This window comes from Trachurus japonicus, chromosome 5 (genome assembly GCF_045865225.1).
Source record: "Trachurus japonicus isolate A0001 chromosome 5, Traja_1.0".
Classification (NCBI taxonomy): Eukaryota; Metazoa; Chordata; class Actinopteri; order Carangiformes; family Carangidae; genus Trachurus; species Trachurus japonicus.
In genome coordinates, this window is record NC_140911.1 from 27,486,244 (window position 1) to 27,514,177 (window position 27,934).

General features: G+C 41.7%; 1 protein-coding gene across 1 annotated transcript; it reads left to right on the forward strand.

The window, feature by feature from the left end:
- On the forward strand, positions 1-27,623 carry dstyk (dual serine/threonine and tyrosine protein kinase). The gene is made up of 14 exons (XM_085777110.1): positions 1-1,166; positions 2,461-2,870; positions 10,217-10,723; positions 11,777-11,972; positions 16,750-16,985; positions 18,296-18,379; positions 18,471-18,647; positions 21,729-21,858; positions 23,607-23,763; positions 24,131-24,263; positions 24,798-24,911; positions 25,239-25,353; positions 25,547-25,681; positions 27,013-27,623. Exons 1-14 carry the CDS (start codon positions 950-952, stop codon positions 27,198-27,200), a joined length of 2,799 nt encoding a protein of 932 aa, XP_085633236.1. The 5' UTR covers positions 1-949; the 3' UTR covers positions 27,201-27,623.
- Positions 27,624-27,934: the final 311 nt, after the last annotated feature.

The window sequence follows — 27,934 nt, forward strand, 5'->3', positions numbered from 1 at the left end:
GACCCCGCCCTTTCCTTTCCCCAACTTTGCTCTGGTCGACTTTCTGTTTTGCAGTGATTTGATTGCTTGATCTCAGATGTCTGTGATTTGACTCGGACACACCTCGCCCCTGCACCACCACCACCACCGACCGTCCTTCACATCTTTCTCCCCGCCGACGGACAGCTTCAGTCGGCGGTGCAGCCGTCGCTCTCTTTCCCGGGGTGGAAGATGTCCGCTGGTTTTTCCGGACCAGAGCCAGTTTAGGAAGATCTTTTCCCTTGGAACGTTGTCACGAAAAATACCGACGTCGTCCGGTTTAGGCCATTTCCATCAATTAAGCGGTGGCCGACAAATAGTTTTTTTTGTTGTTGTCGCTGTTGTTGACACCTAGTTAATGGCGTGAGAGCGTGGCCGGGCTGTTGGAGCAGACAGAGGTGGAGGATGTGAGAGCGCTGCCAGGCCGAGAAGAGGACGGACTGGGGATGTGTTCTGGCTAGCAGCGCTAACTTCATCTGGACCTCACAACACCGACTGCTAGCACATTAGTCAGCCGTCGCCGTATTAGTTCGTACACATAGCTTGTTTTTAACACAGTCCCAGCACACACGGGATGCCAGGGGACCGGTAACGTCGCCAGCTAACCGCCAAACTCAACGGTTAAAGTTCTCGTGCAGTCGAGTGCGTCCAGTCGCCCAGCTAAACAGTTAGCCGCGCGCATCACAACAACACCACCAGCAGCAGCCAGATGCCCAGAGACACCACAGACTGGACAGACTGTACGGACTGCTGTCTGCCCAGCACTAACACACTCATGGTGAAGATATGTTCAAACTAACCACAGGTAGTGAATTGTTTAGCAAGTGGACGGACAAACAGCTACTAACTATAGAAGCACATAAAGACAATAGCAGCCTGTCGTTGTGAGTGTTGGCACCTGTCTGTACCTGTGAGCCTCGACACGTTCACCATGGAGGGAAATGTACAACAACAACAACAACAGCAACAACAGAAAGCCACTCCTTTAGCCCGGGAGCTGACCAGGATATTTAACAGCTACAACAAGCACTCCATACAACTGAAGAAGAATCTAAAAGAAACCAATGCATTCTTCCGGGAAATAAAACAAAACTACAGCAATGCCTGTGCGTCTACCATGAGCTCTGACTCGGCTTCTCTGGAGGCAGGTAGGTCTGAACAGCTGCATCATCTGCACCTTCATGTTGGAGAAGGCATCCTCCAACAAGTCAGATCAGAACCATTATATAAGATCTAACAAGTTGGGTACTGCTAAGTGATTTTTCCACACACGTAGACAGGGAAAAATGCAATAATTAGGGTTTTGGGGAAACTAAAGAGATTAAGCCCCACTTTCAAAAACACGAGCAGGCTAAGTGCACCAAATATGCTGAGATTTCGGCACTCACTGACTCACTCCCCAGCTGAGAACAGGGGTATCAGGCTTATTCTTGTCCTTTGCATTAATTGTGCTTTGTGTATGTGTGTGAGGAGGACTGGTCAGGCTTAGTTGAAGACAAAAGTAGCTTTGAGTGCAAGTTTAAAATGGATGATTTGATCTATTGGACGATGTTGTACCACATTGCTCTGTTACAAACACCACTGCTCAAGAGAGTTATAAGATGCTTTTCACTGCTTTTCCCCCCATATGACTCAGCTTCTTATTTCTATGAAACATTGATTAAATGGTTTGTCAATTAAATGCAACGTGTCAGTGAGCTAGTGTCCCTGTGCACAGAGACAGACAAATTAATTGTCCTCAGTGTTGAATGAATGATCCATGTTGAGCTGAAGATTAGTCGTAATCAAGAGGGGGAGAAAAGAGTCAGGATTAGGGTTAATCATGGCCAAACACATGTCTTTATCTACTAACTGGATTCATCTTGCTATTGTCTTGCTTCTGGACAAAAGTTCAGGTCAAATGATGCATGTAGGATCATACAATGGAGTTTGATCTGGCGTTTTTGAAGAGATTATTCACGGTTTTGCACCGACTGCCTCATCTATCCATTGCACAAAGGTCATGCTGTCAAATGCTCAGCACAAGACACTAAGCCTATAGACTTTGAAGGTCAAGAGGTGAAAACTAGTGATCTGGAGTTGGAATAAACATACATATGTCAGACGGAGTATAGAGTTGTTCTCTCCTGGTTATAGAACTCTTTTAGTCTGTGACTCAGCATCATTGAGGATTGTCTGATACCACCAACAAGTTAAAATTGGCTCTTTTCTGTGTGCTCCATATCTTAGGACTAGGTCAGGAAATAAAAGCCCAAGAAATAATACTGAGGTAGAAATGAATGGCTTTATAATGGAATAGTGGGTTATTGCATCCTCTCAGAATGACATTCAGATACAAAGGATCTATCACTCAGTACCCCACAGTGCTGATGTTTTAGAATCTTGTCAAATCTAAATCAACATTTTAACGTCATGTTTCATTTTGATCTGTCCGTCCCTCAGGCCAGCTGAGCTGCATCTCTTTCCCGAGCCACGAGGAAGAGTTCCTCCGCAGCACAGTAGGCGCCTCCCCGTACATCCTGGTCCTGGGCCAGGACTGTGCCGCCCGCTACCAGCTGCTCAACTGCCTTCTGGGCGAGAGGCTGCTGCCCCTGGGCCCCGAGGCCGGCGAGGCTTGCGAAGGAGTCCAGGGAACCGTCTGCAAGAGGAGGAAGTTGTGTTTCACCCACGGGAGACAGACTCGCCTCAGTTTGGCTCTGCCCGGCCAGTATGAGCTGGTGCACCAGTTGGCGGCTAACTGTGGCCGCTGGGACACAGTACCAAGGGAGGACCTGGAGATCCACGAGGAATGTGAAGACCCGGCACACAGGCTGGCCGAGCTGGAGATCACCCTGCACCACCCACTGCTACAGGTAGGAACCCTCGGTTCCTCGATGGAGTCTGAACTCTGTCAGTGGTTTCATCACTTCCGGTTCCCTCATCTAAAAGTCAATACGTTTTTTGACTTCCGGTTTGGGTGAGCATGTGAAGGCAGCACTGTCTCAGTCTCCTGCAGCGATAACTTTGAAAACTTATATTTTCCTCAAAAACCCCACCCAACTAAGACTGAAAGAGCTTACATCTGAGCCCTAAACATCTTAGATGAAAAAAGTGCCTAAAAGTCAATACGTTTTTTGAATGGGATTTTGGTAAAATACTTCAAATCGGTCTGTGGTTAACAAAAGCTTAAAGACCCCCTAAACCAAAAATGCACTTTTTTAAATGATTAACATGTCAATTTAGTGTGTGGGCTCTGTTACAAGGCATTTCAGGAGCAAAATTGCTAATCCATGCCATAACTGAGCATTTTAGACTTGAAAATGCAGTTTCAATACGTTTCAATACCAGACTTTTCAAATTGGAGTCCGTTTTCGTGCGTCACAAAACTGTAGCAACCAATCCCGTTGATTTTCCCCCCATCTCATTACATAAAATATGAACAGGGTACAAAGCGGGAGTAACGGTTAAGGTCGGTGATACCAGCCTGTTACCAAGCAACTCAGAGACTCTGGGCCCCTGGATGCGAGCACCTAAAAAACTCTATATTCACAGCAGCAGCGGTTGCGCGGCTCTCTGCAGCCGTTGTTTGCTGTAGTAGTTCACCATGACAGTGACACTCTACATACAGCTAGATGCAGTGTGGGTAGGTAGTTAGTTGCGGTGGCTGAGCGGCAGCGTCGCCGCCCTGTAAACGGGAGACCTGTGTTCGGGTCCCGGTGTGGTCTCTTTTTTTTTTCTTTTTCTTTGTTATAAACTTTATTCACATTTCGGTTTACATTCAAATTTACATTTACTCGCCGGAGGAAACACAAGCTTGCACGTGAAACCTGACGTGAGCTTCGTGTTTTAAAATCACCTTTCTGTCTCCCTTGCCCCTGACGCGCACCACCGTTACCTAGCAACCCTGACCAGGCAGTCATGCATATGAATAGAAGATGAATTTTACAATGAGGGAGAAATAATGGACGTGTTTTTAGTGTCTTGGAGAGTTATTTTAAACAACTTTGTGTAGGTAAGCAATTTTAATCAAAGAATAGTCATAGCAGAGCATTTTTACAAATTTTAAAATGCCTCTTTAGGGGGTCTTTAAGCAACTTTCAAGTTTTGTTCTATGACATTAAACACATCAGTAAATACACTACTGGTGAATTTTTAAGCTTTTACGTGTGGTAAAAAGGGTTAGGGTTTACTTCTGGCGATCGCATTAAGCTTCAAGAAGGTGTATAGAATATGGGGTGCGCGACCGTAACGTCTGACCTGGGGGAGGTGGGCGCGATCGTAGCGGAAATAATGAAAGTAAAAGTAACACTGCATATCTCCAAAATCAGGCAAGTCGCCTACTCATTTTAATGTAACAATTGCCGATGAGAACCAGTGTCAAAAAGGAAGAAAAAAAACCCCAATCCATCACGGACTTAAAGATCGATTTCCATGGCAACGAACGAAGCTTCGAAGCTTCGATTTTTTTGGGTCAGCCCTAGTTTAGATAAGGAGTTGACATGCAACTACTATGTTTGACTAGTCTGGGGCCGTTGACTCCCTGTTTTGGTAAGCAGCCGTAACCATGGTGAGAGAGACAGGCCTTTCCGTCAAAATAAAAGCACCAAGCTAATAAAATGCGGTGAAACTTTTTAATTTAAGGAATATAATTTACAAGAAAGTCCCAGAACCATTAAGTTAACCTTTTTCTTTTATTGTGTTACAAGTTATTGTCTAATAAGTTTTATGTTGGTGAACACTTTTACTTTGGTGAATTTGGTGATTTCTGGATCCACTAGAAGACCGGAACCAGAATGGTCCTCACAGGTCCTCACAGGTCCTCACAGGTCCACACAGGTCCAAACAGGTCCTCACAGGTCCTCACAGGTCCACACAGGTCCTCACAGGTCCTCACAGGTCCTCACAGGTCCTCACAGGTCCTCACAGGTCCTCACAGGTCCACACCGCCACATTGTGTGTTCATAAGCTCTGGCACATTTACTCAATGTCTGCGTGTTGTTCCATATTTTTGAGAGAAGGTGTAGCATGAAGGTTAGATGTGAAAAATGGATGTTTGGAAATGCACAAGTTCAAATGTCCATTTCAGCAGGTTTATAGTTTATTCTTACTATCACTTTCTGAAATAAGGAGCCTTGGCTACTGTCTTCAAACCGCTCCCGTGCACACTCCTCCATTTAGTTTCAACATGTCTGCTCAGGACAGATGACTTGATACTGCAGCCATCTCTAAGAAACAACAGTGTTGTGATGTCCTGAACAACAAAAACTTCAATCCCAACAATGATTTCAATCATATGGCCTGGCCCTAATTGTGTTTATTTTTATGTGGTGGTATTTCCTCCTGTAGGCCTTTTCTCATCATCTCTGGTTTGAAACAGCATTTGCATTCACACATGGCTTACCCCTCCCCTAAACAGATTACTGAGCAGAGCTGATTATTTCCAGTGTTTGAGTGAGTGTTTTATTTTACTTCATTTGAGCTTCTGTTCACAAATACATCATCAACTTTCTGTCACTTTTCTCCCCTTTTTGGCTTTAAGCTCCATCTATAAACAGACTCCCAGGTTTCTGTTGATGTCACATAGAAAACGTGAAGAATTGTTGGAGCCTTTGGTCCCGTCACGTTGATCCTCAGCCAGCGCAACCTGAAAATCTCAATATCTTGTGGGACTGAATTGATTTAGCACGGTGTAAGGATTGTAGTCACTCCTTATCATGTGTCACACGTGGAAATTAGCCTCTAATCCTTTAGACGAAGAGCGTTTAGTGAGCGTCACACAGCCCTTAGAAAGTAGGCCTATCTGTGCCTCGGGGCAGCCCACCCGCCCAGCCCCCTTACGTAATGCCACTGGTCTGGTGTGATTCACATGACTGGGTCATGTACAAAAAATCCCAAACCATTTGCTGTGATGAAGTTGCCATGGTTGCATCTGATTTCTGGGACACTGGTTCATGTTGTTGCAAAAAGCGTTTTTGTTTCTTAGTTTGTTAATATTCAGAATTGGGATTATGGGAGAGTTGTGCTAATAGAAAAGACTTATTCCTAACGTTTTAACGGGTGTTTACTCTCAGTATGCACATGAAAGCGTGCTGCATTTACTATGTCATGTGTTGGAGATGAAAGCTCACCAATCACACCAGCACACCAGAGTATGATTGAAGGGAAAGGTCGTCATTATGGGAGGTTAAAGTAACTCCTGTTCACCGTCTGGTGTGGCTGAAGGAGACTGTCGTCTCCAGGGCGATCAGACGGTTGTTCTATAGATCAACTCGGACTCTTTAAGAGCATAGTTAAAGGGATAGTTCACCCAAAATTCAAATTTCACTCATTATCTACTCACCCTCATGTCGACTAAGAGCTTTGAGAATTTTTAGAGTCCTCTGTGCCGTCTCTGAGTTACGGGGAGGGGGGGGGTCCGCTTAGCAGTATTTGTCCATAGAATGGTTGTCAATGGATACCAACTTTCTTCGTCCAAAAAGACACACCAAAAAACATCCAAATACCTCCATACTGCTCGTCTGTAATGTCCCTCTTGTATTGAAGCCCCGACATGAGAAATTGTTCCGCCGGTCAGTGCAAATCACGCGAGATTTGCACTGACACAGGAAGAGCAGTGAACCGAGACACTGGGAGCTTCCGCTACAAACAAGCTTAAAATATATACTGATTCAATTTTTTTCAGAACAATTTCTCATGTCAGGGCTTCAATACAAGAGGGACATTACAGACGAGCAGTATGGAGGTATTTGGAAGTTTTTTGGTGTGTCTTTTTGGACGAAGAAAGTTGGTATCCATTGACAACCATTATATGGACAAATACTGCTGCACAGACCCCACCGTAACTCAGAGAAGGCACAGAGGACTCTGAAAATTCTCCCAGCTCTTAGGTGACATGAGGGTGAGTAGATAATGAGTGAAATTTGAATTTTGGGTGAACTATCCCTTTAATAGCACATTTTGAAAAATAAATCTTTTGAGTGAGCTTGACTTTAAGGGGGCTTTCACGCATTTATTGAGAGCGACAGCAGAGACAGGAAGACGGAGGATGACATGCAGCGTGGGGCCCTGAGCTGGATTCAAACCTGGGCTGCTGTGAGTAGGTAGGATTAGTGCACTACAGGGGAAGCCACCAGAGTGCACAGTGAAAGTTATTTCGTACTCTTTTGCCCACACTCAATGAAAAATGAATGTGCAGCTTGAGCTATAACTGGCTTACCATTTGAACAGCTGAGGGTCTTTATGTTGATCAGTTATAGCTGCCGTTGTTTCTGCTGAATGAACAGGGGGTTCAAATGTTTAGGTGGGGGTAGATGAAGATCCAGAATGTCTCTGCTCACTGTGGTATTCTCACGTTTGTGCCATAATCACAGCAGCCTGCTTTAGAGGCCGGCAGCAGAGAGGCAACGTGCTAATGAGCTTCTCTTTAGCCACACAGAGACAGTAAGGGGGCTAACCTATCGCCACGTGTCTACTGTTGTTCTTCAGTTGTATATTCTCCAATGTCCACGGCCGGTGCTCCACGAATTCACATCAGACAGCCTGCTTGTTGACGCAGAGCTGTGATATTAGCAGCCACCTTCAAAAAAACAGTAGAAAATGATCATTTCTCCAACGGCCATTTGTCTTGACTGTGTTGTTCTGATGCTAGCAGCAATGTTGGCTAGTTCAGACCTTTGAAAGACATGTCAAACAACATAGTAACTTCAAAATAGTCCACAGACATTCTGTTGAATGGCTGTTATTGAAAATGGGCTGTATTAAGGCAATTCAGACATTGAATTGATTTTGATTGGTTGTGAGCGAATGTTTGCAGGCTATCTGTGTTCCAAAGAGACTGCTCAGATGGGCTCCGCTCTTGTTTCTTAGGAGACAGGACTGACTGTCTCCTTTGTGTAGCTGTTGGTCATTTCTGCCTCTTTTCTCTGGCCGTCTTCCCCCCCATCACGCTCTCTCTTTCTCTCTAAATCTCCCCTCCAGTCTATTTTTGTAAATGTCATTATTTATCAAGGCTTATGCAAAGCCTGTCCCTCTGTCATCTTTCTGCCCTGTTACAGACATTCCCAAGACCACCACAAATATTTATGTGTCATTATGTGTTCAGAAATAGAAGGAGCATGTGATGTGTGTGGATGTGCTTTTTTTTTTCTCTTCTTCTACAGTGGGATACCTTTAAACATATTAAGTTGAAAATCGTGCTCTCGTTGCCTGAACTATTCTTTTAAATAACATAATTTAGACTTTTGCTGTTGAATTTTAAGTGCACAGAACATATTCAGTGTGTAGAAATCCAAACCTGATGATTTTTTGAATGGATTTCTTTGAAAAGATAACTGGTTATATAATAAGTGACGTTTTGGGGCTCCTAAGACAAACTGTGACCACAACGTGTGTAATCCTCTTTTATATGTGTGGCCAGCTTGTTAGAGAACAGTTGTCTGTTTCCACAGCAGAGACGCATTATCATTCAGTCTGCACTAGTTCCCTCTGTACAGGTCCTGACATTGTGTTGGTAGTGCGATGTAGGTTTAGCTGAACTTTTCCTCTGAAACAGACAATCTTCTGCAGAATGAAGCAGCGTGGATGAGATCAGTGAGAGTAAAGCTATGAGCCTGAAGAACCTAAACAAATGAGCTCAAATATACAGAGCCAGGTGGTCATTCACCGATGAGTGATGCCTTTCACATGACACATACTCATTTTATCCACTGTTACTTTACAGTACATTCAGGATGCCTTCACTGCCCCTCTGTTTTTTCCACATTTTGTCATGTCACAGTTTAAAATCCTTGTTCCCCCATCAATCTTCATTCAACACCTGAAAATGGCAAAGTGAAAACAGAATTTTAGAACATTTTGAGAACTTTTCAAAATGACAAAATTTATTTATTTTTTTTTTTACAATGAGATAAGTGTTGAGCTACGTCACTTCAAGTTGAGCTCAGGTTCGTCCCGTTTCTCTTGATAATCTCTGAGGTGTTGCTACACATTTATTAGCCACCTCTGGTAAACTCAGCCAATTAGACGTGATGTGGGATGGCACACACTTCTTCCATATAAGGTCTCAGAGCTGACAGAGCAAAAAGAACCGCATGAGGAGGAAGTATCTGCCTGCAGAGGTCAGAGACAGGGTTTTATCGAGCTGAGTAAGGCTGGTACAGTGAAGGTTAGATTTCCTTTAATGATCATTTTGATGCATTTCTATAAGTTGAAATCAAAAGTCAAACACCAGACAGAATAAAAACAGCAGTGCAGGAGTTGATAAAAAGTCCATAAACATCAACCCTTGCACTGCAGAGGGTTATTAAGAGCACGATGACCCATGTGCTACTGAGTGAAGATAAATGAGGGGATTTTTTGTTGCTTAAAGGGATAGTTCAACATTTTGACAAATGTGCCTATTGCCATAATCCCTATAGTCTTTAGGAATAGGTTCATTACCTTTAATTGTCGGTGCAAGCTGTTTTTAGCTCGGCGGGGCGGTACTTTCGCTTTTCCCTCATCAAACTCATCAAATACACGATCCGACAACTCCAAAACGCTTTTGTGGACAAGTTGTGACCTGAACATTCACCACGCTATGAGATAATAATGGAACGTTACGAGACAGAGTTGTTTTAGAGGCAAATGCGTAACCGGAACTACATTCCAAACACGGCTGCTGGGCGGAGTGACTTAAAAAGCGAAAGTAGTTCAGAGTATTTACTTGATGTGTCGTAATGTTACATAATTATACGTTATTATTTCATAATGTGGTGAATGTGCAGGTCACAACTTGTCCACCAGAGTGTTTTGGAGTTGTTGGATTGTGTATTTAGCTTGATGAAGGAAACGTGGAAATACCATTAGCCTCCCTTGCGTTAGCTGAGCAGCTTACGTCTCTGCCCCGCCGATCTTAAAACAGCTTGCACCGACAATTAAAGGTAATGAACTTACTCCTAAAACTATAAGGATTATAGCAATAGGCCAGTTTGCCAAAATGTTGAAATATCCCTTTAAGACTGCAAAACAACAAAACATGAAGGGACCTGGATACTTTTTAAAGGCACAATAAAATAAGTATTATCTGTTGTTTTTAAATGCCATTCAGCATTTCTTTCTTGTTCAGTGGTAGAGATCTCCACAAGCTTCAAAAAGTACAGCGGTATCCTCCTTGTTGTGTGTAGTAGAAGTAGTGGTCGTGGGATGGTGTCAACTCTGTTGTGTTCTGCACCCTCCTCAGGAAGCAAAGGTCATGGTGGTGCCGTGTTCGAGTGTCCAGCCCATAGCAGAGGCCCTGGAGGACTGCACTCGCAGCGTGATCCCCGTCATCCTCTACGCCATCAACCAGGACTCCCTGAGCACAGAGCAGGTGGCTGAGCTGTGGCAGGTCAGAGAGCTGCTGCCCTTCCCCATCTGTTTCATCCGCATCCCTCACACGGTGCCGGCCGCCTCCCCTGACCCGGGCCGCCGCGCCGACAAGGAGAAGGAGAGGGAGAAGAGCGCGCTCCATAAGCAGCTGTTGTCGCTCGGCTTCCTCAGCAGCCCGACCGGGAACTGCTCCTGCGGCGCCCCCACACAGGGGCCCGCCCCGGGCGCCAAGCCCCAGAGCATGCTGGGAGAGACCTTTGAAAGACTGCATCGGTTGCTGGTGCCGTTCGCTCGTCAAGTGCTGCAAAACCAGCAGGTGGAGGCTGCCAACCTGCTCAATGGGCTGCACTGTCGCTGCCTAGATCTGTTCATCAACCAGGTTAGAGGATAATAACTCATGGCCAGTGATGGGAATAAAGACATTATTAAAGGGACAACCAGGAGTTTGGATTTGGTTATAAAAGAGTCTCATATTAATGTGGATGAGTCTATGTTACCCACACTTGTTAATGGCTCCATTTTCGATAAATATATTGCTTTGTCTCTATTGTTATTTTGATATTATTTGTGCTCGTCTCGCCCAGCATTTCCTAGTTTCGGTTTCGCTGACGCTGACCGGCTCGTCATGGGAATAACGCTGCCGGATTGCCGTTTATGGTCGGAACTACGACGGTATCTGATCATCTTCCAACCTCCAACTTTCATTCTTGATCAATTAAAACATTCTTGGCAAATGTTTTCGCTTTCGTCCGTCTTGCGCCGGTCTTAGAATTTCACCGTGCGTGCAGAGGCTCATGTGAAATGTAGCGTGAAAACACTTCGCTTTCCAAAACTCCTCGTTGTCCCTTAAATAACGTCATTACTAACGGTACTACTTTTTTTAGTAACGAGTAATCAAAAAAGTCTCCCCCGTTCTAACGCTGTTGCCTGACTCAAGAAGTCCCGTCACAAAATAACACACCCGTTAAAGTGTCGGTTATAGGCCTACAGCCTACACATTTTGTTTCAGTCCATCAACTAGTCAGAAAAAAGCTGTTTATCTGGAACGCTTGCCTGTGCGGAGGGATACTGAGTTGGTTAGTTCCAGATAAATGGGAGGTTATGATTAGAGTAATCCAAGTAATTTGACATATTTTAGCGTTTTATAAAAAAGTAACACAATAGTTACTTTTCCTGGTAATTAGTTAGTTTTATAATGTAGTAATACAGTAACTAACTTTGGGGAAAGTAACTAGTAACTATAACTAATTACTTTTTAAAAGTGACGTGCCCAACATTGCTAATGACACTGTTGATCTAAATGCCTGTGGTTGTTTTACTGCTCCATACTGGTACTGCTGTATGAACTGCTGGTCTGGTCTGCTCTGCTCTGACCCGTGTGCGCCGGGAAAATCCTCTCAGACTTTGTCCGTTCCGCTTCACCTCCCCGCAGGCCTTTGACATGCAGAGGGACCTGCAGATCACACCCCGCAGGCTGGAGTACACCCGTGAGAAAGAGGGCGAGCTGTTCACCTCACTCATGGCCATCGCTAACCGCAAACAGGAAGAGATGAAGGAGATGATTGTGGAGACGCTCAGCAGCATGAAGGAGCAGTTACTGGAGGATGCTGCCAACCTGGAGTTTACAGGTTAGCGAGGACACACACAACTTCATAAGGCCCACAAGCTTACAAAGTAATTTATGAAAAACAGAGCTAGTGTCTATAAAACATAGATTCCATAAAGACATGAATTATTACTTATAAATGATGATGGAAAGAATCATAACCAAACCATCAATATTTGTGGTAAATATTGAATCAAGATTATTTATACTAGTAAGTCTTTGACTTTGGAAACATGTTGCATTTTATTGCATGGTGCATATTTTTTATTTATTGTGCTAACAGACTGATCCACTAAGAACTGCCTGTGTTAAGTGACACTTTGTTTTTTTTTTACTTTTATTGTCCACAAGGAGAAAATCTTTTCCACAGCACTTCACTTATTTTGACCAAAAGCCCAACAGATGCCAAACACAGCGACAGTAGACTTGTCAAAGTGTCCTTGGCCAAGACACTGAACCCACACACCCCCGATGTGTGCATTGGGTGTATGAATGTGTGTGAATGCTTAGTTTCCCGCGCTGTGCCTGTAGCGCTGTATGAAAGGGTGAATCCGAGAGACTAGAAAAGCGCTATATTAATGCAAGTCCATTTACCATTTACAATACTTCAAACCCCCAAATGTTCTGCTAACACTCAGCAGGTCTGCTGGTGAGGGGATCATGTTCACTGAGTGGGTGTGTGGATTCCTGTTCTATTGAAATTGCGATGTGTGTAATGACCCTGTTAATGAGTTCAACAGGTTGGTTGTGGGAACACCGACCTATCATTGTTGCAGCAGCGTTGGTAGAACGATGAACAGGGTTCACTGGTAGAAGGATGTTGTTGTTGTTGTTGTTGTTGTTGTTGTTGTTGTTGTTGTTGTTGTGTGCAGTTGAAAGCTGCTGCATCAGAGGCATTAGTATATATATAGCAGAAGTGTTTTCTTCATGTTGCTGCTTCACTGGCCTCGGGCGCTGCCACAAACACTTAGTCGTTGCTCCCGAGTCTCATAATGAGAGGGAAAACCCTGTGTATGTTTAGTTCTCCTCATGTTCCCACACTAGACAACTTGTACCTTTCTTTTCTGCGGAGCTGCTTCACTCGCCCTGATCTTTAAATCCTGATCCCCACACACACACCTGAGTCTAGGCTTACTCGCACAACGATAAATGACAAAATAATATTATTTAAGTTTTCAAATCAAATCAAAACAATAGCAACACATTAGACACTGAAATTGCACAAGTCTGAGTTAGCTTTTCATTTAATAAAAAAAAAAACACATCTGTTATAAGTCCTTTTGATTATAATAAAAATAAAATAATGGAACAATAATGGAAAAGAATAAGCTGGGAGGCACTGCTGATGTATTGAATATGATGTCATATTGAATATTTTCCTGGGTATTGGTATTGAGTTTGAAATTTTACCTACAACTCTGTGAAGACTGGCCACAACAAACACCAAAACAGCCAGAAACAAATAAAATGCAGGAGAATATGTGTAAAATGTCTTTGTACAAATTGAAGAGAGAAATTGAAATGATTTTAATTTCATAATAAAAAAGTTTAAAGAAAGCCATTAAAATAGTCTTTGAATTGAAATATACTTTTTTTGTGTTCATTCTACACTAATTTGATGACTACACATGAATACATTTTCGTTATAAGCTCATGTCGAAAGAGGACAAATGCAGTTTATTCGTTTATAAATTAATCGCGATTAATCTAGATTAATCACAGAAAATTGTGAGATTCATTAGTACATTTTTTTTAATCTATTGACAGCCCTACAAAAAATCTAAATCATGATTCAAGTTTGATGAATTGCATATCCCCTGGCTGGTGTTTGATGACATCCTTATCTTGAAGAGTTTGAAGCAGGTTTGCAGAGTGCTGATGAAGCAGAGGTCCAGTCCAGACTAGAGGCCTGTATCACCAAGCCAGATTAGTGTGTTAGTAAGCTATGTTGAGTCTAAGGCCAGGCTTTCCTGATGTAAGGGTGGCTCTCTTTTAACCCGGCTAGATCACCATGGTAACTGATGCTTAGCTCATAACCTAAGGTTCTGTTCAGAGTTTCATCTTAAAATCAGCTATAAGACAAAAGCGCAGCTGTTTCACTGTTTAACTCATCTTGAGCTGCCGTCACCTTTACTTTGAAAGTCCAGTGGAGCTGGATCAGAACGCAGCATTTGATGGCGTTGACTTTCTCTCTGAGCGTCTCCACCTACAGATGTTCAGCTGAGGGAATACACTGCTCACCTGTTGAGCTCAGCATCTGGAGGTCATTATATATAAGGCTATATATTTTACTTTTCTATACAGTCTATGGAGGCCACTGAACGAAGCTGTTTGCTCACAGTAAAGACAGATAATCAGATTAATAATCAGTAAAGTTAATAATTTCATTTTGATGTGGCCAAGAATACACTATTTTCAGTGTTTCACCTGTTATATGGCAGTGTTGCCCAAACACAAATCTTGAATATGTCTACGGTCTTTGTTGTCTTTGTACAGAGACAATATGAGATGTTTTCATTGTACAGCACTAAAATAACTCGTTGTATCCATACGCAGTCGCACACTTTGAATAAAACACACACTCGTAGACGCAGAACTATAATTGCGATCAGTAAAATATATGAAAACAATATAAAGTAGAATCATATGATGCCAAACCCCCCTTTGAGCATAAAGCTGAGAACAGGACTTAACAAACCAAGTTGATAACCAGCTTCGTAGTGTTAACTCTGACCGGGTCTTGAGGTTTTGTTGAGCTGCATCATGAACACAAAGCCTGGCTATGTTGAGCCTCCTTCGTGATACAGGCCTCAGGTCAGTGTTGACCGACAAGCTGCGAAAACAAAAGTATGGAAGTAAAACTCCTGTATACTGGTAGTTGTGTGAATTCAGTGGTTTGATCAAGTTCCTCCATGTTAACTTGGTCTAGGTGTTTCCAATCTCACTTCCTCAAATTTGTTATGATGAGGTGTAAAGTAAAGCTAATGAATTACTAATGTATTTTCAAATATTATTATGGATTGTGTGTATCAATCTGATTCTTCAGTGGTTTCCTTATGAATTCCTGTGGCTCTTTTGTGAAATTGATTAAAGACGGCCTGTGTTTTCAGTCAACAACACGCATTTATTCTGAGTCTCTGAACACTGAACAAGATCGTTGCTGCTCTCAGCTCAGAAGCTCTGTCACTCGCCCAGAAACAATCCTGGGGCTTTTTATGAATGAATGTTGCAGTGCGTTGTCATGATGGACCGGACCCAGTCTTTCCATTTATTCAGGTTAGAATATCAGTGCCCCCGCTATCAATTCTCATCCTTAATTGATCAAATGCTGTGATATTAATGGTGTGTGTGTGTGGTTACCAGAGATGATTTCTGACTCTATGAAGGTTTCTGCTGCCACCAAATGAATCCTGACAGGTTGTTTTAGTGTTCAATTTGGCTACTACATTATGAGCTTTCTACAAAACGGATGTGTTGGGGACAAAAAAAAAGATTGGGAGCATGTTCCCCAGATACACATCTTGAATTTAGATTCTAGGAAGCTGTAAATTTGGTTCAGTAGTTTCCCTTGTAAATTTTCAACAAAGACCACCCATATGCCTTATTTATTTTGTGCTCTCCAGTTAATAAGAAAAGATGCCTTCTTTATTATGTGTCCAAAGAAGATGACTCGTGGTACCCACACTGCAGCCTATTCAAATGATCTTGGCTTCCTCTTAGATCTACACTATTGCTGTAGTGACTAAATGGGGAACTGACTGTTCTTCACCTGCCATGGTGGTACCCTTAGTTATAGATGGAGAGAAGGAAGAGAAAGAGAGAGAGAAAGACATCTAGAAGGACAAAGGTCTGAGGAAATGTGACCAACTCTTATATAAAGAATTCAGCTGTGCCCTCTTTTTATTTTTACATTCATTGTCCGTGTATCCCTGATGTTACCAGATATGTTAAATGGATTTCCTTCTTCATAAATAATGTAGAATTTTAAGAAGAATCATTTTTGAATGTTTCATTGTTTCCTTCCACGTCCCAAGTCTTCTTTTCCTCTGTCTATGTTTACATGTTAGTGTGTTTCTTTACACTTTTCTGCCACCTTTACTATATAGAACTAGTGTGAAACCATTGGCAGTAATGTGTAACACACATAAGCCACTAAACTGATTGTAGAAACTCCTTCATATGTATGTTATACATTCACAACCTGTACAGTATATACCCCCTATCCTCATTAAGTCCTAATAAACAATGTGTTTTTACCGTGGCAAGGCAATTGAATTAGTATAGCCTGTTTTTACAAATAGTTTGTCTGTAGGGCTTTACACAGCAGCAGCATTTCTATTATTTGGTGTACAGTAGGTGTTTGGGATCCACATGTTTCATTGAGACATATTGAATTAAAACAAAAATGTTCTGACATTTTAATATGTTTAAGCAGTAGAAATATTGACATTTCATTCAGTTGATGGTCAATTGATATTCTACATTATGTGATTTTTTTCCCATAATAAAAATAGTGTGTAGTGCGTCTGTCAGGGATAAATATATGTTAAAATGGTAGCAATTGCTTCTGTTTTTTGCATACTGATATCATTTCATGGTTAACATGTGTGAGAGTCTGAGATGGTCCAAAGGTCATACAGAGTCTGGTTGCTTTGTTTTCCTGTGTCAGCAAATGATGCTCAACATTGAGTGACTGCTTTGTACTGATACCTGTCATATTGATTCAACAAGACGTCTGTTTGCTAATCAGCTACATACACACACATTAACCCCCCAAATGACTTTTCTTTCAATTCCAGACATCATCGTAACCAATGGAGAGCCTGTTTCATCCAAGGAGATCAAGTCTTGCATCCACCAAATCCAGGAGCTGATCGTGGTGCGTTTGAATCAGGCCGTGGCAAATAAGCTGATCAGCTCTGTGGATTATCTCAGGGAGAGCTTTGTAGGAACTCTGGAGCGATGCCTCAACAGTCTGGAGAAGTCCACCATGGACTCTTCTGTCCACAATATCACTTCCAATCACCTCAAACAGGTGGGTGGTCTGTCCTCAAACACAAACCTTACATAGTGTGCAGTGTGGTAACCATGTTTGTAAACTTTCATTTTATATCATGATGCATATTTATTTGTAAACCACTTAGATTAGTGGTTTCCATTTAGAAAGCTGGAGACAGGAAGTAAAGAATCAAACAAAGGCTTCAGTGTGGGCTCACAGACATGCAGCCAGAGTTGGGGAAGCTACTTTACAAACGTAGCTTGTAAAACTCCATGGAGCTGAGCCTGGCAGTAGTTTGAACAGACTACTTTTCTATCCCTGGAGAAACGTAGTTTGTAAAACTACAGCTAAATAAAGTAGTTTCAGCAACTACTTCTACTCATTCTACTCATTTAACTCAGCGTTAAGTACATCAACATGTGGTGTCTATGAAACTAAATATAATAGCCTACAATAAATTCACATGCAGCAGAAATATGCCTCTACACTCAGTTTTATTTTCTAAATAAAAAAGCTGATATTGTTGGTCAACATACTGTAGGTTGACCATAGACATGTTGGGTAATATGAAGAGAAAATGAAAATCCTGCCCCAGAACCCACTGGTAAATCAGAAATGTAAATCAGTCAACAAATACAAATACAAATACAATACAAAGAGGTTGACATATTCTAGATCGGTGTGTCTGGAACAAATGTTTAAAACCATGACAGGAACGCCAGGGCCAGCCAATCAGAGGCAGTGCTGGATTGGCAGATTCATGCCTTTTTTTCAAAGAGAGTTCTGGAACACAATAATGGTAAAATAAAATGTATATTATATCCACAAGTTTCCGAATGTGATCTATCTGTCTATTATCGCTGGCTTTTAACACGGATGTCAATTTGTGTAATATCCATTGTTAAAACCTGGTGTGATGATCCATGCGTTTTACAGATTTTCATTGAAAAAAAAGAAAAAATCCATGCATTTACTACGACTACCGAAACCATGGAAACGTAAACATAAAATTCCACCGGAAGAGCAAAACTGGCTCACGTTTTTGACGTTCGGAAAAAGGTGGATAGGTCTTTTTTTTTTTTAAATAAAAAAATTTAATGTTAACGGCCAAAATTGTAGTTTGTAATTTAAATAGTTAAACTACAAAAAATTACCCAAAAAGTCTTTGAAATACTTGACGCGGCACAAAATATGAATGTAGTTTAACTGCCAGCAAGTTACAGCAAAGTTGTAGTTAAGCGAAATAGTTCAACTACATGGAGTTTAAGTCTCCACAACACTGCATACAGTACCTGTGGCCAACATTTTCATTCACATTCACAGTTTATTTTTCTCATCTGTTACAGTTATTAAATGCTGCCTATCACGTGGAGGTCACCTTCCACTCAGGATCCTCTGTCACACGACTCGTCTGGGAGCAAATCAAACAGGTGGGTGTCTCAGCGGTTCAGCTCCAGTGGTACAGTATTAAAACACAGGCCGAATGGATGTTTTTTACTGAACTCTGTGTCCTGCTCCCAGATAATCCACAGGATCACTTTTGTCAACCCTCCGGCCATCACTCCAGAGTGGAAGCGGAAAGTGGCCCAAGACGCTATAGAGAGTCTCAGTGCTGCCAAACTGGCCCGAAGCATCTGCTCCCAGTTCAGAACCCGACTCAACAGCTCCCACGAGGCGTTTGCAGCGTCTCTGCGCCAGGTCCACTCCTCTCCTTTCTTCACTGTTTGTTTTCCTTCAGTCCTCATCTCTCATTCAGCACTTTACCTTCACTTCTGCCCGTATTCAGAGATTTACACTCCTACAGTCATATTTACATCTTTCATTTATTATTAGTTGTAAATATTTGGGTTTTGGTCTTGTTTAACAATTGATTGATTTAAAAAACAAGAAGTCCAGCACAGAATGGTTCATGATATAAGAACCTCCTCCCTCCTAAAAACTGTCAGATTCATCCATGTCAACAAGCTACACGTGTTTTTTTTGTGGACCTGCAACAGACAGTGAGATATGCTGTAGATTGAAAAGAATGATTAAAGATGGCGACCAGAAAGACAGGGTGTACAGATGAAGGATAGACTGGCCCAGACACAGTGACAGGGAGATGATGGGATGACTGAAACACAGATAGTATGAGGATGTGTTGTCGTCACACACGTCTCAGCCCGTTCTGAGGTACCAACTTCACACAACTCTACTTGGCTCCTCTTGCTGTCGATGCAGTATCGTTTCTATAGCAACAATGTTGCCATATTAATAACATAGTATATGAGAAGTGTTTTTAAATGGATGGCTAGTTTAGAACATGTTGACACAGTGGTGACGGTTTTCTCTGACCAGTCAGTCGTCTGCAGGGTCGACGCCAGAAAAAGAACCTGTAGTGGGTTTTACCCTCAGTTTTATGGAAAAGCAAAACAGAGTAGAGTCGAGTCGAGTCGAGTCGAGTCAGTGGACAAGAGAGAGAAAGAGTAGAGAAGCTGAGGGAATGTCCTGCTGCATTACTGATCTGAATGAGCATGTCACTGATTCCCTGCTGACTCATCTATTTGTATTGTAAGCCTTCACTCTTTATTTTCATCAAACCCCCCCACCACGTCAGACAGCTGTGGGTGGCTCTCCCCCCCTCCCCCCTCCCCCGTCCCCCGTCCCCCCTCCTCCCCTGCTCCCCTGCTCCCTCCCTGTTTAAGCCCAAATGTGCAAATAGCTGTGACTCGCTCCATGAAGTGCCTAACAAATCAGTTAGAGTTAAATTGCCCTGATGATAATCATCACATGACAGACGGTGTGGATCACATCACTGGCTACATTTTCATACTTGATCATTCTTTAATTCAAATGCACAAAATGTACTGGTTAATTGTAGCAGTCTTACAGAAGATGCTGATGCTGACTGATGGTTTTCAAGTTGGGAGCTTATTATGGGCAGAAATAAACTAATTTAATTTCAATCTTTATCTGATGACCCTGATAACATGACGTGGGCCTGTCACGTTAATGAAGAGCGTCAGTGAATGATGAAATGAAGAAAAGTCCAGGCTGTAGCACGTTGGCATTGTGTGATGTGGAGGAGGTGTTAGGATGGAACTGGATGCAGCTGTTTAATGTCAGTGTGGAGTCTGGATTATTATTAGGAAATTAAATTAGGAATTATTATGAGGAATACAGTATAAACTAAAGCCCTCCTAGTCACACAGGAACGTTAAAGCAGGGTCGTGTTTCCACGAGACAGAAGGAGTCTGAACTTTGACTCCATGTAAACTGTGATGTCATCGTCCCATCTGTGGGCTGCTGATCATAAACCAGCTGGTTTGGTCCAGTTTCCAGTCTGCTGCTTCAGTCCTGACTCAGTTACAAACAGCAAACAACACAGAACAAGAACACACATACAAGAAACAACAATGATTATAATGAAAATAAAAAATAATAATTAATAAATAAATAAAAATATCAATGCTAACAGAAAAAGTAAAAGAAAAAAAGAGGATGTATACACATGTATACCTACATGTCAATACACATACACATAGGCATATGCAACCACTTATGCTTAGTCAACTTTCTAAATAAAATATAATATATATATATATATATATATACCGTATATAATTATATAGCCTACAACAGTTAGTTCCGACTGGTTCTGACCGAGTAATTTGATTGGACAAGAGACATTCCATGAGCGCTGATATACAGTAATATATGCTGATATACAGGCCTGCAGCCTCATGCCTACGACCGAATCACACCCGTGCTGATATACAAAATATTACTGCGTGTGTGTGCTATAAGAATCATGGTAGGAGAAAAGAAACAAAAAAACAATACACAGATACACATACTTGTACGTAAAAGTCTAAATGTATATACAGTACATACTACATCAAGATCAAATGAAAAGATAAATAAATCTTCAGTTCAGCTCATCATTCCAGCCAACTACCTCAATATCATTTTTCTCAAGGAACTTGCTGCCTGCTGCAGTGTTGTGCACCATAGTCATTTTACTGTACATTTTCATCAATACAGCATGAGCTCAAACAGTTAGGACATAATTCACTACAAAAGACGAAAGAGGAGAGAGGATGATGAAGATCAGATGTGTTCTTCATGTCATGTGATTTTTCTTGCTAAAACTGTAACTAGTGGCTACTGGCCAATCGGGTAAATGAATAAATGTTGCATCTAATGTCATAACACTGAACACACCTCATCACAAACCTGGATTTTCCTTCTGCAAATTATGAGATTATTTATAAGTGCATACATTTTATCCATTACTCTTCACTGTGATTGTAAAATAATGAAACGTGATCTAATTTGGCACCAAACGATTCAGCAACAAATTAAATTCAGTGGGAGTGAAACACCCCTAAAGCTAATAAATCACAGACACAGACATGAAGCCATCAGTGTTTTACTGATCTGATGGGGGTCGAAAGAATTTACCACAGAGATCAATGTTAAATATAATCTCAACAGTTTGATCTCAGGTTGTCATTAAAGTTCCAGCTGTGCACAAGTCAAACGGCGGTTTGATTTGAAGGTCAAACACAACAGAGTGAATGAAAACAGCAGCAGAGAAACATGAACAGTCTTGACAAATGGAGGCGTTGCAACAGTAGCGATCAACTGTGTGGTCTATGTATTATCTTGAAATGCTAAGCATATAATGTAGTTTATGCTTACTTTGTTTTGCACTATTATGAAGACAGTGTGAAGTCTAGATGACAGTGCGGTAGCTCATGTTGTGACTGTCAGATGTCATGTGTTGTGTTGTTGTAGCTGGAGGAAGGGCACACGGGGCGGCTGGAGCGCACCGAGGACCTGTGGCTGCGTGTGAGGAAGGACCACGCCCCTCGACTGGCCCGGCTGTCTCTGGAGAGCCGCTCCCTGCGCGATGTGCTGCTGCACGGTGAGTCACCACCCAGTCCTCCGCTTGGTAAAAGAAAAACTTCTCCAGATTCCTCTTCATTGTATCTGTTGATTGTGATGCTATTATTAAAGCTCCTCTGCAGACATAAATAACACTCAGCATGCGTTTACTTCTTCTCCTCATCGAAAGTTTAACAGCTACACCACTTCTCAGGGTCTTCCATAAGGTGAAGAGACTTTTAAGAACATCATGTAAATTAGAGAGAATTGTCCGATCTTTCGTCGTTTTTATAACTCTGCAGCCTTCTTCTACTTTGATGTCAAAAAAACTGAACTTTTTATTTCTATATTTGAATTTTTCCACAAAACAAAACATCCACTGACAGGAGGACCCAATGAATTCAGATAAAACTAAAAAGAATGCAATAGAAATTTTATTTTATTATATTTTATTTTAATGTTTATTTAACAGGGACGATACATACAACATTGCCACAAAGAATGAAAAATGCGATGCATACAAGACGTCTAGCTTCAGCTAATTTCCAGTCTTTGTCCCTGGTCAGGCTAAAGAAGGATAAAAGATACTGAATACAATAAGTGCAATAATACAAATACAGTGAATAATACAGTGAATAGGTATCATGAATAAATAAACACAGCTACAAAATTTAGATTAAGAAATTGCACAAATTAAATACATTAAACATTAGTAAAATGCTGTATTGACAGTGACTTGAGAGAAGTTAATGTTCACATTTCTGCTGCTGCTTAAGCCAATGTTTAGCTTTAGCACTAAACATCTTTAATTCTGTTAGGGATTTGATTTCTGGTGGTAAAGAATTCCATAGGTGTGTACCCAGCACCATAAAAGACAAAAAAGGGCTCTCACACCATCCCAACAAATAATAAGTACACTGGACTTTGCACTCTGTTGATTGGACATTCTGTGACTTTGTGACATGCCAGGCTACAGGATGAGACTGTTGTTCACTCATGATGGACAAATATGGACACTTGTGCAAACACACACGTAATCTGTATGTACTGTCTAGAGCTAAACTTCAGCTCTGTATACTACCTGCTGCCAACATGTTATGTCAAATGTCATAAGTAAAAGTAATAACAAAGGAAAAAATTATGATATGATCTGTATACTATCTACTGCCGTAACATGTTATGTCAAAATGTCATACGTAAAAAGAATGTTATATCAAAATGTAAAAAAAAAAAAAAGAAAAGAAAAGAAGAAAAAACAAAAAGATTATGACAAATATTCTTATTCTGCGGGTAATGGGGGCGGGACTAGATAAGCTTTTGCTTCTCCCGCTTTCCCTTTCGGCCATGTGTATTGTATTATTTGAACGAAGATGAAGTGTGATGATGATGATTTAAATTGACATGCCCGAAATAAACAAATTGATTGATTGATTGATTGATTGATTGATTGATAAAGGTAAATCACATGGAAAATAGATATTTGTACCAAGCGGAATTGCAGCAATACAGTATAACTCGTAGAGAAACACAACCATCTTATAATGACCCATATTCCTCCATCAGTCATCCAAATACGGACTAATACAGTTCCACCTTTGTTCAAAAGTGTCCATTTTCAGTTGTAGGCTTGCAGTCATTCACTCCACTGTGTACACCCTTTATAGTCTCTGTACCCACTGAGTTGTGGTCAGTCGGTGGTTTTGGATCTTTCCAGCTGACAGTTATCATTTTCTTAGCAATCAGTAAAAGTATCCGTAACATGTATCTTTTTTTCTTTTTTTCTGACAGGTAAGCCAAAGCTGGGCCGAGAGCTGGGCCGGGGCCAGTATGGAGTTGTGTACCTGTGTGACAGCTGGGGAGGACACTACCCCTGTGCTTTAAAGTCTGTGGTTCCACCTGACGATAAACACTGGAACGACCTGGCTTTGGAATTTCACTACACGAGGTGAGGTTGAAAGAAAGAGTGTAATAAAGAAAAAACATCACACACACACACACACACGCGCGTTACAACAGCTGCTCAAACAGGACTGCTGCAATCTTGTTTGTCTCTGAGTCATTTTAATTCTTTACCACAGCAGGTTCTTTCTTACACTCAGGTGAGCATGGAAGATGTCAGACGGCTCCAACAGGTTCATTTATCAAGAGCTGAACTGTTTTTATTGGACATGACAGCCTTGTTCTTCAGGTCAAACTCCACCCAGTTTATAGAACTGACTTCTGACTGTTGGGGCCTTGAGGCTGTTGTGAGACACAGTTCAATAATTAGCTGCTGGTTGAATGAAGCTGATCATTCTGTGTGTTTGCCTCAGGTCTCTGCCCAAGCATGAGCGGCTGGTGGACCTGCACGGCTCTGTGATCGACCACACCTACGGAGGCGGCTCCAGCATTGCCGTGCTGCTCATCATGGAGCGGCTCCACAGAGACCTCTACACTGGCTTGAAGGTATATGTTATGTATATGTTTTTATATGTATATGACTATATAGAGAGATAAAGATTAGTAATCATATGTTAGAATAAATCTATATGTATATAGATATAATAATATATTAGAATAAATCCAGTTAAATATCTCATAAATTAACTTACTGTATAGATTATAATGACTAGATAACTTGATAGATAATTTATGAATAAGGGGTGGGAGTAAATAAGTTTTACTTCTTCCCACTCCTTTTCGGATATGAAAAAAAAAGAACAAACAAAAAAAATCAAATTACCTTTATTTTCAATTATTTTATTTTATTTTATTTTTTGTTCATATGTTGTCTTTGCAAAGTTTTTATTTGCTATGTCTGTCCATTTCTGTATTATGTTTTATTTCTTTTAACATGTCCGAAATAAACTTAAACTAAACTAAACTAAAGGTGACTTGTGTGATCCAGTGAACACAAAGGGGAATGTTTTATTGTTGAGTTAATCAAGTCCTACCATCCTCCTCCCTCTGCTCTCTCTCCACTCTGCTCCTCTGTGCCAGGCTGGTTTATCACTGAGGGAGAGACTTCAGATTGCACTGGATGTGGTGGAGGGCATCCGCTTCCTGCACAGCCAGGGGCTCCTGCACAGAGACATAAAGCTAAAGAATGTTCTGGTAAGTTCAGACCAGACTCCAGGTCAGTGCAGCTACGTTACAGAGTCACTGTGGGGCTTTTTCAGTCCCAATGCAGATACCCGTAGCTGGGCATAGTGTATCAGCCCAAGTAATAAACTGTATACCTGGCTATGTGGAAGACAGTGAAAGCAAAGCACCAGACTTGACTTTAAAGAGGAACTATGCAAGTCTGGTCGCTTTTCCTCTGTTTTGCTAACCCTCCTCCTGACCATGTGCATTTGTTTACGACTGTGTTCATAACAGAAATCTGCAGAGTGTACATGTACAAGTTTTTCCATCAGATTTGTCTCCTTTGTTTTCTTCTAGTTGGACAAACAGAACCGTGCTAAGATCACTGACCTGGGCTTCTGTAAGCCAGAGGCCATGATGTCTGGTAGTATTGTGGGAACCCCCATCCACATGGCTCCAGAACTGTTTACAGGTATGAATACTGAGCAGTCACTGTCCACAGTCACATCATGAAGCAGCTCCTGGCTGAGGGACAACTTCACACAGGTTTATTGGTCAGAAAAAACAGGCACCTTTCACTTCTTCTATTGGCTTGAGAACTCTGTTGTTACGTCTCATGTGAAGGTTAAACTACTTTAAACTACTTGTTCCCCCTCTCCTTACAGGAAAGTATGATAACTCTGTAGATGTCTACGCCTTTGGGATCCTTTTCTGGTACCTCTGCACTGGTTCAGTGAAACTCCCAGAGGCCTTTGAGAAATGCTCCAGTAAGGACCAGCTTTGGAACAATGTTAAAAAAGGTAAGCTCATATTCAAAAAAAACTTGGTGTATATTGTTTACTTAAGCGCCGGCCAAGTTCATGGTCACAGCAAGGTACAACTTGTGAGGCTGATAGATGAAGCCTGGATGTATCAGAAACTGCACCTCTTCAACATCTGGCTCTGAATCTCAGTCCCCATAGACTGCAATGTTGTGTAATGGGAAGGACAAAAATGGTTTAGGTTTCTGTGGCCAGTGTCCTCCTTCATGATAACTGTAAGAGCGGTGAATGTTTCTGGAATGAAACTATATTAAGGCTTAAAGGGATAGTTCAACATTTCCTTATTGCCATAACCCCTAGAGTCATAGCAGTAGTAGGTTCATTACCTTTAATTATCAGTGCATGTTGTTTTCAGATCGGCGGGGCAGAGACGCGAGCTGCTCAGTGAACACAATGGAGTTGAATGGTACATGTCCCCTGTCCCTCATCAAACTCATCAAATAAACGCTCTCGTGGACAAGTTGTGACCTGCACATTCACCATGCCATGAAATAATAACGGAACGTTACCAGACGGAGTTGTTTTCGAGGCAAATGCAGCTGGATCTACATTCCAGGCACGGAGTGATTTCAAAAGCGCAAGTAGTTCAGAGTATTTGCTTTGTGTGTCGTAATGTTACATAATTATACGTTATTATTTCTTTTCTTTATTTTTGAAGTTGTTGGATTGTGTATTTGATGAGTTTTGAGGGACAGGGGACCTGTACCATTCACCTCCATTGTGTTCACTGAGCAGCTCACGTCTCTGCCCCGCTGATCTCAAAACAACATGCACTGATAATTAAAGGTAATGAACCTACTGCTAGGACTATAGAGGTGAAATAGGTGAAATTGCCAAAATGTTGAACTATCTCTGTGACTTCTCCATACAAGGCTGTGGCCTCTCTGAGTTACAGCATATTCTGGCCACATGTTGGCACTTACCAGAGTCTCAGCTCAGTGTGCACTTTGTTTACAGTCTGGTCAAGGCGGACCAGCAACCAAAAGCTTTAAACATGACATCACACAAATGAATGAATCACTGTTAAACAGACCAACATGTAGAAATCAAAATTCTCCTTTGTGCCCTCAGAGCGTGTAGGTTTCAATTTAAATTCCTGCTGTCACATCAAATGAGAAGCGATGGGAGTGCGTGTCAGACTGGTTGTTCAGTTCACACCCAGTTAAATTGACAGCTCTCTGATTGGCCATCTTGAATTAACAGTTTAAGCTAATTTGGGAAAATGAAGTGAACAAACAAAGCAGGTTTGGTGTGTGATTCTCACAGCTGTGTGTGTTTGAATGAGACTCACGTGTCCACGACGTCTCCAGGTGCCAGACCGGAGCGGCTGCCCGGTTTTGATGAGGAGTGCTGGCAGCTGATGGAGGCCTGCTGGAACGGGGACCCCTCCCTGAGACCCCTGCTTGGTATTGTGGAGCCCAGCCTGCAAAGCATCATGGTCCGACTCTGCAACTGTGGCTCTGAGCAGAAAAGCAGCAGCCTCGAGGACTCAAACTGAAAACACTCCAGACAAACTAACCTGTGTGATAGGAAGCGTGATCAGAGAAGTATTTTTGTTGTATTTATGAAGGACAGACGGCTGATGGGGCGTGTCCTCCTCGCTCACTTGTTGGATTTACATTATTTATGAGGAGCTGATACAGACCAGAAGTTTGCAAAACGGTGTGTTTTATTGTTTGTCCTGTGTGTATTTGTATACAAACTCTACAAACGCATTTGTTGTAGCTGCCATGCTAATCGCTACTTGGTCATAGAATTGTAATTAGATGCAAACTGTTTTAAAAAGTAGTCCATTCCCAGTATTATGAAAAAAAATATAAATATATAAAAGATTGATTTTAGATTGTATTTAAACTGAATATTTCTGCATCTATGCAATATCTTTTTTTTTTTTTTAAATAAAATGATCTGTTACAACAAATGATATAAGCTACTGCTGGGTTATTTCTGCATTTGTCTGAGGGGAAGTTTCAACAGTTCTTAAACTAAGCCGCTCTCCACTGGTTGCATCTGCCCGCTGGCTGAGACCAGTTGAAGCCGTCACTCATTCCTGTGTAGAGGCCCGAGCAGGTAAAACAAGTGGAAAAAGAAAACATTAGAATAAAAAGAAATAATAAACCTACTTTTGTGCTGTAGAGATGTTTCTTGTCTTTGTGGTGCATGGGGGGAGGAGGGGGTGCTGGTAGCAAGGCCAAACTGCAAAGTGCAACAGATAATGATAATAATGATAGT